A 12669-nucleotide genomic window follows, 5' to 3' on the forward strand; every position below is an offset into this window, starting at 1 on the left:
ACGCATGCTCGCGGGGGAGGCGGAGGGGCGGGGCAAAGTGGAGAGGCGGGGCTTGCGCCGGAGAGAGCATGGCCACCCTGCGCAGGCTGCGAGAGGTTCCCCGACACTTGCTGGTGTGCGAGAAATCCAACTTCGGTCATGACAAGTCGCGCCACCGGCATCTTGTGGAGACGCACTATCATAATTACAGGGTGAGTCCGGCCGTCGTGGGGCCACTCAGGAAGCATCTATCCTCCGGGAGCTGGAGAGATTTGGGGGAAGTCGCGTTCAGTGAGGAGCCCGCCCTCAGCGCGAAGAGGGGCGGGACCCCCTACTCGGCATTTTGGGAGCTGTAGTCTCTTTACTGTTCCGAGTTGGTGGCTTGCGGAGCTGCAGGACTACAACTCCCAGGAAGCGCGTGAGCGGGGGCCGTGTCCTCTCCTCGCAAGGAGGGGCTGGGCGACTTGCTCCGGGCCGATTCCGAAGCGTCGCTGGCTACCTTATCCCCGTCCCGGGTGGAACACTTTCTGGAGAGAGAAAAGTCAGGCACCCGCCTTGGGAGCTGAGAGGCATGACGGATGCCCTCGTGGAGCAGCGTATTGGCCCGAAATTGGGGCCGGATTCGCGCCTCTCCCCAGTTCTTGATTCTTTCTCCCACCTCTTGGGAGCATCTTGCCGAGCCCAGACCAAGGAAACACGTGCTTTCCTACACCATTTAGGGGAACTAGTTTCATCTCTGAGAAAATTTCCACTTGCCTGCTACCTTCTGCGGTCTCCAGCCGGAGCGCGTTAGGTTGGCAGTTTTGGAGTGAAATGGACCGAGGTAGTTCCTGTGTGCAAGCACAATTTAAGAGCTTTACAGGGATGGTAACATTGGCTGTTGCTTAGTAAAAAGTCAGCCTTGTGGGGCACCTTTCCGCAGATGTGTAAGTTGAGGCATCAGTGAGGTTAATTATTGGATTATCCAGCACCTGGCAAGAGAAGAGGAGAATAAACCAAACGTCAGTCAAGGGTTTAATGGCCCGTTCTCACCAACCCCTTTAAGTAGTGAGGCCTCCAAAAACTCCACTAAAACTGGTTTAAGCCTTTTACACTTGAAATTGACCAGCCTAACTAATCTCCGCCCAGGTCTCACCGGCAGTTTCTCAGACTCAAATGATAAACTTGGTCCCTAGGAACCGACTGGTGTTTGAGCTTTGAGAGAGCATTTTTCAAGGTGTGGAGAGCACTTGGGCCACATTTGAAACCGGTTAGGCGTAACGTCTCCACTTTAGATGGAAAGCTCGTCAGGCTGATCTGTAGAATTCTTCTGTCTAGAAAATGGAAACAGCCAGGAGCACTTCTGCTTCCATGGAGCCTCTTAATGATTGATATCCCTGATTTCTGTAAGCCCCAAGGGACAGCTGGTACCAGGATAAGCAAATCTAAGGATATTCCAGTGTACTAGATTTCCCTAAAAATTAGAGTAGTGGACAGGATATAAAATATATTGCTTATTTGCAGAAGATGAAATGCAGCAAGAGCTTTCTGTTTGTTTGTTTTTTGCCTATTCAGTTTTCCTATAATGTTTGAATACAGAAGTAAAGAACATAAATTTTCAAATTTCTCTTTTCCTGAGCCTGGTAAATTAATTTAAGAGTTTTGTAGAAACCTGTGGGGGGAATAGTTAGCAGCCTTCATATGGTATAGCACCCCTAAAAAGCTGGGGGTTGATCTACATGAAAATAAGGCTTGTTTATATTACACGTTCCGATAGGTTTCATTTCTGATTCCTGAATGTGGGATACTATCAAAAGAACTGAAAAACCTGGTCATGGAAACTGGACCCTATTACTTTGTGAAGAACTTACCTCTTCATGAGTTAATTACACACGAATTCATCAACACCTTTGTGAAGAAAGGTGAGGAAAACCTGATTGTATCTATGAACGTGGCATGCTGAGGAAGGTTAGTTAGATCACATCACAGTACTAGGGGTCTTGTCTTAATAGGGCCTCCGGAGATTGTATGATCAAGTGCATGCACCACTCCCCTGCCCTCAGTATTCTCCCCCTGCACTTTCTGGTGCTCTCTTTAGGTGGTGGTTTCTGATTATGCTTGTCTATAAGCGTGACATGGGGGTGTTACAAGATGAAGGGACCCCTCATCTTACAACAAGGATTCAGGGAGAGGAAGGTCTTGGGATCCGCGTGTTCAGATACACTGCTTCTGGATGTGTGGCTGCAGAGACCACTGTGTTCCCAGCAGTCTGCACTCAGCGGTCTCAAAGCGTTCCTCTCCTGCTGCACCCGCAGCGGCTGTTCACCAGGCGGCAGGCCCAGTGTGGGTCAGTGCCCTCTGCTTAGATTTTGTGGCCCTGATCCTCCTCTACTCACCCCGTTTCCATTCATGTCTGCTGGGTTGCTTTGGTCTTGTTGTCTCATGGGGCCACTTGTTTGAAACTGTATTTCAGTGTCTGTAGGGAATGCACCCTCACTACGTGAGTCGCTGTGCTTGTGGGTGAGTAAACCCCTTATATTGTTGTCGGCCCCGTGTCGTCCTCTGCACGGAGCTGTAAAGAATCCAGTTCCTTGCGGATCCTCTCCTCCAGGCGCTGCTGGCACTGCTCGAAGTGGGCCATGTTGTCTCTGGCCCCATCAACGTTTTTGCTTTCATCTGCTCCGAAGTTCCGAGTACTAATATATTAACAAACTATCCCTTTGTTAATAGTGTGGACACTGGCTGCCACGGGCACTTTTATATATCTGAACTCTTGTGACAGCTCTACGAATTAGATCTATGGTCCCCATTTTACGGGTGAGGAAATTGAAGTTCACAGAGGTTGCGTGGCTTTCCGAATCTCACACATGTTCCTGGCGCGTTCTGAAACTTTACCTGGAACTCTTCCTCTCAGGTGTATACACTTCCCTCTGCTTTGTGCCTCTGCCAGCATCCCCGGAGGCACGCACTCCGCCCTGAGCCCAGTTTCTGCTTGATGGTGGTCACCTGGCACACACAGGCCCTGGGGGTGGGGCGTGGACAGCTAGAGTGTGGCCTCTGTGTCCTCCGGTTCACGCTGGCAGGTTTGAGGTTGGTTGAGTAGGAGCAGTGGTGGACACTGACCTTTAATCACCTGGGAGATTTGTTACGGTGTAAAGATAATCTGCTAAATTTTTGCAGGTGTGACTTAATTTCTGGCCTGGGCTCCTTCTCTTACAGGTTCGTGCTATGCACTAACATACAATACAAATATTGATGAAGATAATACTGTTGCCCTGCTGCCAAATGGTAACAACACTCATTCTTTTCTTTCTTTGATTTTAAAAGAAATACTGTAAAAAAAAATCCAATCTCCAGATTTATTCCCCTTCTTAGAAGGAACTCTTGTCAGCAGATTGGTGTTTATTCTTCCTGACATTTTCTTTATTATTTTTTTAATGTTTTATTTTATTTTTTGAGAGAGAGAGAGCGAACAGTGGAGGGGCAAAGAGAGAAAGGGACAGAGGATCTGAAGTGGGCTGTGTACTGACAACAGAGAGCCCGATATGGGGGTCAAGCTCATGAACCATGAGATTATGACTTGAACTGAAGTTGGACTCCCAACTGACTGAGTCACCCAGGCCCCCTCTTCATGGACATTTTCTATAAGTTTATAAAGAGACATAAGGCTTGTTCTTTTTTTTTTAATTTTTTAACATTTGTTTATTTTTGCGGGAGCGGGGAAGGGGCAGAAAGAAAAAGAGACACAGAATCTGTGAATCGGACTCCAGGCTCAGAGCTGTCAGCAGAGACTGACATGGGGCTCAAACTCATGAAGCATGAGATCATGACCTGATCCGAAGTCGGCAGCTTAGCCCACTGGGCCACCCAGGTGCCCCACTGTTCTTTTTTTAAATCATAAATTACATTGTATTACATTGTTTCTCAATTTGCTTTTTTCCCCAATATGTCATAGACATCTTTCCCTATCAAGGCATATCAGGGCATATAGTTCTGATTTACTATTTTTAATATTTTGAAGGTATTCCAGTGAGTAGATATACCATGATTTGTTTCACTATTCTTTCTTTAATAAAAACATCCATAATTCCTGTTTTCACTATCATAAATAATATCCTTATATGTATAAATATTAAAATATCCTATATAAATAACAAGTAAGTATAAATAATATCTTTGTATCATAAAGAAGATCCTTGTATGTAGTTTATTACCCTCATATCTAACTGCTGAATTTCCTTTTTTTTCTTACAGTCAGAGAACATGTCATATTTTTAACATCTCTTTTATGGGTATTATTTGATTTATAGGAAAATTAATTTTATCTCTGGATAAAGATACTTATGAAGAAACTGGACTCCAAGGTCGTCCATCTCAGTATTCTGGCAGAAAAGTCATGAAGTTTAGTAAGTATTATGGTCCATCAGTTTCTAACAAGTCAGTAATTGTCCCATAGCTATTAACTTTAAATGTTCAAATTGCTGCTGTTCTTTTTATTCAGAAGAACTATGGCTTTTTCTTGTCTGGAAAACTTCTGATTCAAGGGACCCTCGGTTGAGCTTTGGAGAGAATAAGACTGCTGTGGTTATCTGTTTCTCTGCAGCTGTAGGCTGCATCTTATACAGATCACAGAATTGAAATGGTCCTTAAATATATATGTTTTGGGCCCAAAATTCAAAGTAATGAACGCAATGTAAGAATCTACAACTTGTTCTTAATAAAGAATTTCCTCTACTTCCACCAAGGATTTATGATCACTAGTAGAGACTCGCCTGTGAGTGAAGAGAGGCAGTTCTGCCGTTAGTGCCTGGTTTGAACGTGAATAAGCGAGGCTTCCACATCCATAGGCAGATTAGGAGTGACTCCCAAAGACCTTTGCTCTTGGTCTTTGACCTCGGAAAAAGTATGAATTTCAAACAAGGCAGAGTTTTGATTTGGTAAACCAGAGGAGTGCAGAAGAACAAAATAATTTTTACTATCCACAAAATTTCCAAAAATTCTGATGCTTTTTAATACAACACTTTCCCACAGTGCAGGCTGTAATATATGTGAATGAACTGTGTATTCCTCTTTCCATTTTTTAAGTTGTTTCCATTGATTTGATGGATTTATCCCTTAACCTGGATTCTAAGAAGTATGAAAGAGTTTCTTGGTCCTTCAAAGAAAAGAAGCCATTGAAATTTGATTTTCTCTTGGCTTGGCATCACACAGGTATGAAAAATATGTAACAATACCATGACTGGGAAATCCAATTATTGATTATAGGGGAGTAATAGAGGATTGGAAACAGGCGATTCATCCCCGTGGTCTGGGATATTGCATACATATATGCATAAACATTATTCAGGAAACTGCTGGCAGCCCCCCGCCCTCCCCCAGAGTGGTACTTGAGGATGATCCAGGCCTGCAGCCATCTGCCTCCATCACCTTGGGTTATTGTCGATCCAGAGATCTTGAGAATGGCTTCAGAGCAGCTAACTCTTACCTGCTTCTCCTCTTCCTTCCTGCAGCTCACCTCAAATAGCCTTGGCTGCATGTTTTTAAATAACACAGATTCTAAACACAAACTGTTAATCATCACAAGGGAATAATCAGGCAGACCATTAATTGTCAGGTTAAATTTGTCATAACTTGGAATTGACTAGTACATTAAATTTAGTTCAGGAGTCCCCAGACACGTTGATTTGCTTACAACTGCCATGTGCCTTGGTCCTTTTAGAGTGTATCTTTGGTCATCACAAGGTTGTAATGAGTCAGATCATCACAGTTATGATGGCGTGGTACTCTTTTTTGGAGAACAGGGAGGCACGTTGGTCCATTGGAGATCATGCCTATCCATCTGCTCTTCCTCGGAAGTTTCTGGTCACTGGGTGCTGTAGGTTGCTTGCGTGGGTCTGTAATGCTTCACTGCTTCTCCTACTTAAGGCTGAGATACAAGAGGGCGAAGAGACTGGCATTTCTGTTGCACAAAGTCTTCATTGAGGATCATCTGTGTGTTGGGTTCTAAAGAGCTCTATGTACCTAAGATTCCTAATTATTTCTAAGGGCTTATCAGGAACTGGGGAAGGTCTGAGGTTTTCCTAAGAAGTTAGCCTGCACAGTCTCATGGGTGCTGGCAGATGGTATGAGACTCAGGTCAGAGGCAGAGGAATTACAGTGGCAGTGGCCGGACAGTCAGCGTGGACGGCAGTGCCCCAATCCCGGTACCTACAGGGTGATACACAGTGGGCCGCGTGACAAGAGGAATCCTGAGCTTACGGAGCTCCCGTCTTGTTCACTGGCCAGTACGCCTGCTGACCTTCGCCCCTGATGGGGGTGGGTGGCGTGGAGATGGAGAGCAGATTATTTCTGTTGCCCTAGACGGAAAGCAAGCCTGCCTGTTGCTCCGAGGGGACACTGTTTCTGTCTCCCAAGGCTGTTGGAAAATCCGTGAAGATACACTGATTTTACTGGGTTTTTAAAGACAGGCTCAAATGAGCTGCTGCCATCATTCAGTTCATCTTGTGCTTCCTTTATAGAGATTATGCAAATAAGCTCCTCTCTCTAGAGTTCACTGATTTTATTTACACACGAGTGGTGCTTTTTTTATTTCGCCAGTCAAAATTCTCAGATTAGGGCACCTATGGTACTACCATGGGTTGGACGTGAAAGGGTTACGCGTTTGCAGGAAAAGTGAAAGAAAGCTATTGTTTACAGAACTTTGGCACCAAGGAGCCCAAAGCAACTTAAATGATTTTAATTTCAATACAGCTTTGCCCACCCTCCTTCATCCCGCCTGCTCCCCACAGCTATCAGGAGGGAATGGGGTGGGTTCAGGGATTCGCCGAACTTGTTTCCAGGACTCACATGGCCTTATATGGTCTCTTTGAAGGTGCAGAAGAATCAACGATGAGGTCATACTTTTCCAGTTACGGAATTCAGGAGCGGCAGCCTCGAGTGTCCCTGAGCACGGCGAGCGAGCTGCAGTGCCCGGTGCTGCGGAGCGGCGAGCTGGGGGGGGCCCCGGGCGCAGCCTGCAGCGCCCCCGAGCTCCTGGACTGGCTGGGCGCCGTCTTCAGTAACGCCCAGCTGTGCGTCCTGGCCCCCGGGGCCGGGGCCTGGCCGGCTCCTCGCTCTTCGTGGGGGCTTATGCTTTGACAGGGACCAGGTGGGAGATAACAAAGGTGTTTTCTTTCTTTACAGAACTAATGAGCCGAATAATTTCATATCAACCTATTGCTGTCCTCAGCCGAGCACGGTGGTGGCAAAAGCTTATTTGTGTGCGATCACTGGGTTCATAGTTCCAGAGAAGATACATCTCCTGTTGGAACAGCTGTGGTGAGAACGCCTTTTGCCTTCTAGGTCTTGCTTGTCCATGTCTGTGCCAGCGCGGCCTGTCGGGGCAGGGCCACTGTCGCAGACCTCAGGGCTCTCTCACCCTCGTCTCCCCTTTTCTCCTCGCTTGGGCGCACAGTGCAGTAACATTCGCATCCTAAATGACATAATTGTGTGAGAGGACAGTTCTGTTACCAGGTACTTGTCCTTACGAAAAGACAAAAGAGCAGAGTTTAATTAGGCTTCTTGGAAACAAGCTGTTCATTTTTCGTGTCGTGCCCCAGAAGCTGTTAATCACTTAGGAAAACAGTGACACCCTACGGGACACGTTCTGTTCTGCTTGAAGGGCTGGAGTTCTGCCAAAGTTTTATTTTGAAATGGGGTGAGAAAGTGAGTTGACCATCTTTTTCTGTTGTTGTTGTTGTTAACATTTATTTGCTTTTGAGAGACAGATCATGAGCAGGGGAGGGGCAGAGAGAGGGACACACAGAATCGGAAGCAAACTCCAGGCTCTGAGCTGTCAGCACAGAGCCTGACGTGAGGCTCGAACCCACGAACTGTGAGATCTTGACTTGAGCCGAAGTTGGACACTCTACTGACTGAGCCACCCAGGCGCCCCAGGAGTTGACCATCTTTAAAGCCAAATCATGTCTAATATCTGTTCTGGTTCTTAACATCTGCCCAGGGCAGGGCTCACATGCCAGGGACTGGATGGCGTGTGTTGGGGTCTGGGGGCAGGGAAGGTACTCTCTAGATAAAAGGCCATATTGTATCTAATGTCAGGAAACTCCATTGAAAAGACTAAAGGAGACATAATACCTTCGCAGTCTTCACTTTTTATAGTACTTTGATTTTCCTAAGAAAGTTGGATTTTAGAGGTGCGTGGGTGGCTCAGTTGGTTGAGCGACCAACTTCAGCTCAGGTCATGATCTCTCAGTTCATGAGTTCGGGCCCTGCATCAGGCTCTGTGCTGACAGCTAGCTCAGAGCCTGGAGCCTGCTTCGGATTCTGTGTCTCCCTCTCTCTCTCCACCTCCCTTGCTCATGCTCTGTCTGTCTGTCTGTCTGTCTCTCTCAACGATGAATAAACATTTAAGGAAAGCTTTTTTTTAAAGAAGGTTGGGTTTTCTTTAAATCCAGTAAATTATTCTGCAGCATTGCAGTGAACACAGACTTTGAGTGAACAGCACTGTTAAATGGAGGGAAGGTATTCTTATACATTTTGTGTTTTCTTTGCATCTTACATGATGCTCCACAGTAAGCGTAGGAACTGCTGAAGTTGGTTTTGTGCATTCTGTATTGGTTAACAGTTAAAGAATTCACCACATAGTAATTTGAATGTAATTTTTTACCAATAAAAGCAAAAGTGTGAGCTTCATTGGAACATCAGAAATACCACTCATCCTGAATGAGTGAAAGTGTAAATGAGAACATTCCTAGCCCTCCCCATTTGTCAAGATTCCTCTTTCCTTTTCAGTCGCTACTTTGATGAGCCGAAGTTAGCTCCTTGGGTTACCTTGTCGGTTCAAGGCTTCGCTGACAGTCCTGTTTCGTGGAGAGAAAATGAACATGGTTTTCGAAAAGGAGGAGAACATTTATACAACTTCGTGATTTTTAATAATCAAGACTATTGGCTTCAGATGGCTGTTGGGGCGAATGATGACTGTCCACCATAAAAACGACAAAACTTCAAATCACGTCTGTGTATGTTTGTTTCCTTTGAGATTTCTTAATGGTAAAGGGCTGTGTGTTCGCCCAGGCTTGTATGATGTTAGCATTTCTGCTCTTGACGTAGGGCCCATCCCGGGAGCGCAGCTGGGCCGCACATCCAGTGCAGAGCGCGTGGTTGCTGGCCCCTGGTCGGCGCCCCTGGTCGGCGCGGGGGTAAGTGCAGAGGTGCGGGTCGGACGCCGCCGAGCGGACCGGGACGCTGGGAGCAGGCGCTGGTGCGCCACTGGGTGAGATGTGCGCCGTTGCTCAGCTGCGTGATTACAACCTTTTCACATAATAATGAAAAGAAGCCCTTATATTCTACTTCTCAGGGCCGGTCCGTGCTGTAAGTGCGGATTGTGTTTTACCTCATTTATTCCTCGCATCAACCCCGGAGGAAGTAGTGGCCTGAGTATAAACACGCTAGCAAGGTCACACTGTGTGTGCATCTGAGACTTGACCTCAGGCCAGCTGGTTCCTGAGTGTGTGTGCTCACTCTCGCCTCTAGATCAAAGAGGAGGACTTGGATATTGTATATTGTAAAGCACAAATGGAAAGAATTTTTTTCCAGCTGTGGCTAATAAGGACCAGCTGAAAACAACTAAAACTTCTGGGATGTATATCAAGAACCATTTTTAAAAATGGATTGGTGAGCTGCAAAAGACCTTAAAAGTTCTCAAAAATTTTAAATATTCCTTTTTTTAATGTTTTTTTTGGAAGAGAGAGAGACTGAGTTTGAGCAGGGGAGGGGCAGGAAGATAGAGGGAGACACACAATCTGAGGCAGGCTCCAGAGCCTAATACAGGGCTCGAACTCACAAACCATAAGATCATGACCTGAGCCAAGGTCAGATGCTCAACTGACTGAGCCACCTAAGTAACCCCAAAATTCCCAAAATATTTTAAATGGGGGCACCTGGGTGGCTCAGTCGGCTGAGCGTCCAACTTCGGCTCAGGTCGTGATCTCATCGTTCGTGGGTTCGAGTCCACGAGCCTGCTTCAGATTCTGTGTCTCTTTCTCTCTCTGCCCCTCCTCTGTTCATGTTCTGTCTCTCTGTGTCTCTCAAAAATAAATAAATGTAAAAAAATTTTTTTTTTAAATTTAAATGGAAGTAGAAACACAAAGAGGATTAGGATGATTAGGTTTCCCAGCCATCCTGGTCTGCTCTACCGTGATTAGGGTACTGGTGCCGCTTTTCACCCTTAGGACATTTGCCAAATATTAAATTGAACTTTGTTTTTCAGCACCTGGGGTGGGGAAGGGCAGTAGCACTGTAGACACGCTTAGGGCCTGCCCGTGGTGCGGGGACTGATAGGAGACCTCGAAAAGCTGAGTCCGCATAAGCATAGACTTAGTGTAAGGGTGAACGAATCTGTCTCCTCCCTCTCCCACCTCTCCTGGCCCTCCCTCGCTCCCCCCAGATAGGGAAGATTGCTTATCCCGAGAACACGTCTCCCCTGAGGATATGTGTATGTATGGCCACAGGAAGCTGATTTGTTTGCATGGCCTGGGTAGTCTAAAAAGGTCTCATGCCAGAAATTTAAAGTGATACCAAGTTTTTAGTGCCTTCCGGGTATCAGAAGCAAAACATTGTCTTTGGAGGAACTCAGAAATAGTTTCAGGGAATAGAAGTTCACAACCAAAAATCATAAACACTTAAGCAAAGACAAGAGCCAACAGAAACAGTGGACAGAAGAAGCAGGCCTACCTACAAAGACTTAAGCTATTCAGACATACCAGAGATGGGGCTCCTGGGTGGCTCAGTCAGTTAAGCATCCGACTCTTGATTTCGGCTCACGTCACAGATCTCAGGGTTGTGAGATCAAGCCCCGCAGTGGGCTCCGTGCTGGGCATGGAGCCTGCTTGAGATTCTTTCCCTCTCCCTCTGCCTGTCCCCCACTTGTGCGTGTGCATGCACTTCATCTTACAAAAGAAAACACTTGGGGCACCTGGGTGGCTCAGTCGGTTGAGCGTCTGACTTCAGCTCAGGTCAGGATCTCACAGTTTGTGGGTTCAGGCCCCATGTCAGGCTCTGTGCTGACAGCTCTGAGCCTGGAGTCTGTCTTCACATTCTGTGTCTCCCTCTCTTTCTGACCCTCCCCTGCTCATGCTGTCTGTCTCTCTTTAAAAAAAAAAAAAAAAAAAGACTTAACCAGACATGAGTATGTTTTATATTTAAAGAAATAAGAAAGATTAAAGAGGACCTTTATGCTAATAAATTCAACATCCTAATTGAAACCAACAAATTCCTTGAAAGAAAAAAGAACCATAACCTGAACAGCCCTACAGTAGAAATTAAAGTTGCAGTTTTAAGACCTTCCTGTAACAAAAATCCAGGTCCAGGTGGCTTTAGTGGTGGGTTTTACCAAACACTTAGGGAAGAAATAATACCAAGTTTATACAAACTTCAAAAAATCAAAGACAGAATGCTTCCCAACTCATTCTACGAGACAAACATAACTCTGGTACCAAAATTATCCTGGTACTCTGGCCCGACGAACATAGTACAAGAAAAGCTAGAAAGCAATATTCCACATAAGCCTAAGTTCAAAAGTTCTAAGGAGAAGTTTAGTAAATTGGATATATAAAAAGGTAATATATCATGTCCGTGCGATTTACCCTAGGAAGGCGAGGCTGATAGAACAGTTACACAGCCCTCTCAGTGCAGGAGACGCGTTTGCCAGAATCCACCGTCCATTCCTGAGGAAACCTCAGGCAACCTAGGAATGGAGGGAACTTGCCCCATTTGCTAAAGGCGTCCACAGAAGCCGTAGAGCTCACATCGCATTTCGTTGTGAAAGACTGAATACTTTCCCCTAACATCAGGAGCAAATTCAGGATGTCTCTATCCAACACTATACAGGAGATTCTAGACTGCACATCTGGGCAAGAGACAGGGCAGCCAGATTGGAAAACGTAAAACTGCCTTGGTTTACGGAGGACGTGATTTTCAGGCATGAAGAAAATGCACAATGGAGTCCACAAACTATGCATTAGAACTAATAGGTGACTTCATCAAGGTTGTAGGATACAAAGCAATGTACAAAAATCATGTTTGTATATGTAGCAACAAACAATTAGAATCTGAAATTAAAAATCCATATTTACAGTAGCTTAAACATGTATTTAGGAATAAATGTGACAAAAAATATGGAAGACCTGTACATTGAAAACTACAAAATATTGCTGTGATAAGACCTAAGTAAATAATCATATATACCTGTTCGTAGGTCAGGAGATTCAGTATTGTTACAATACCATACTCCCAAAATACAGACTCAGCATAAATTCAGTGCCATCCCAATCCCCGTCCAAATCCCAGCAGGCTATTTGGGGTGTGTGTATATATATAAATTGACTAGTGGATTCTAAAATCACTGTACTACTGCAGTGGACCTAGACCAGCCTCCAGGGCTGCTTAGAACTTGACGATATTGTCACAAAAAGCTTCAGCTGCTCCATCCTCTGCCTCCACACGACGTAAAACCCCAGCCCAAGCAGGAAGTCAGAAGGTGTTTTTGGTTCAGCATGTCCCTCTTCTCTGTAAGAGTGCATGCCAACTGAGAGGAAGTGTCCTAATAAGGAACTTAATTTCGGGAAGTGTCAATTAAAGTTGGAAATAAGATTTATTGCTGTTAATTCTTTGGAATAATCTGGGGTTGATTAGTGTTTTCAAACTGTCTTTCCA

At 45.5% G+C, this 12669-nt stretch overlaps 1 protein-coding gene across 1 annotated transcript; it reads left to right on the forward strand.

The window, feature by feature from the left end:
* The first annotated feature begins 50 nt into the window (after window positions 1–50).
* Window positions 51–8968, forward strand: RPP40 (ribonuclease P/MRP subunit p40). Its single transcript, XM_029945323.1, has 8 exons — window positions 51–191; window positions 1736–1880; window positions 3178–3246; window positions 4269–4364; window positions 5044–5169; window positions 6830–7028; window positions 7141–7275; window positions 8749–8968. The coding sequence occupies exons 1-8, from the start codon at window positions 69–71 to the stop codon at window positions 8945–8947; spliced, it is 1092 nt and encodes a 363-aa protein (XP_029801183.1). The 5' UTR covers window positions 51–68; the 3' UTR covers window positions 8948–8968.
* The last annotated feature ends 3701 nt before the right edge of the window (window positions 8969–12669 follow it).

The sequence above is a fragment of the Suricata suricatta genome, chromosome 7, assembly GCF_006229205.1.
Source record: "Suricata suricatta isolate VVHF042 chromosome 7, meerkat_22Aug2017_6uvM2_HiC, whole genome shotgun sequence".
Lineage (NCBI taxonomy): Eukaryota > Metazoa > Chordata > Mammalia > Carnivora > Herpestidae > Suricata > Suricata suricatta.

Excerpts from the sequence above, each read along its gene's own strand:
- RPP40 (XM_029945323.1), top strand. The coding sequence starts at position 69 with ATGGCCACCCTGCGCAGGCTGCGAGAGGTTCCCCGACACTTGCTGGTG. Across the intron at positions 1,881-3,177 it reads CAACACCTTTGTGAAGAAAG|GTTCGTGCTATGCACTAACA; the intron begins GTGAGGAAAACC and ends CTTCTCTTACAG. Across the intron at positions 7,276-8,748 it reads CTCCTGTTGGAACAGCTGTG|TCGCTACTTTGATGAGCCGA; the intron begins GTGAGAACGCCT and ends TTTCCTTTTCAG.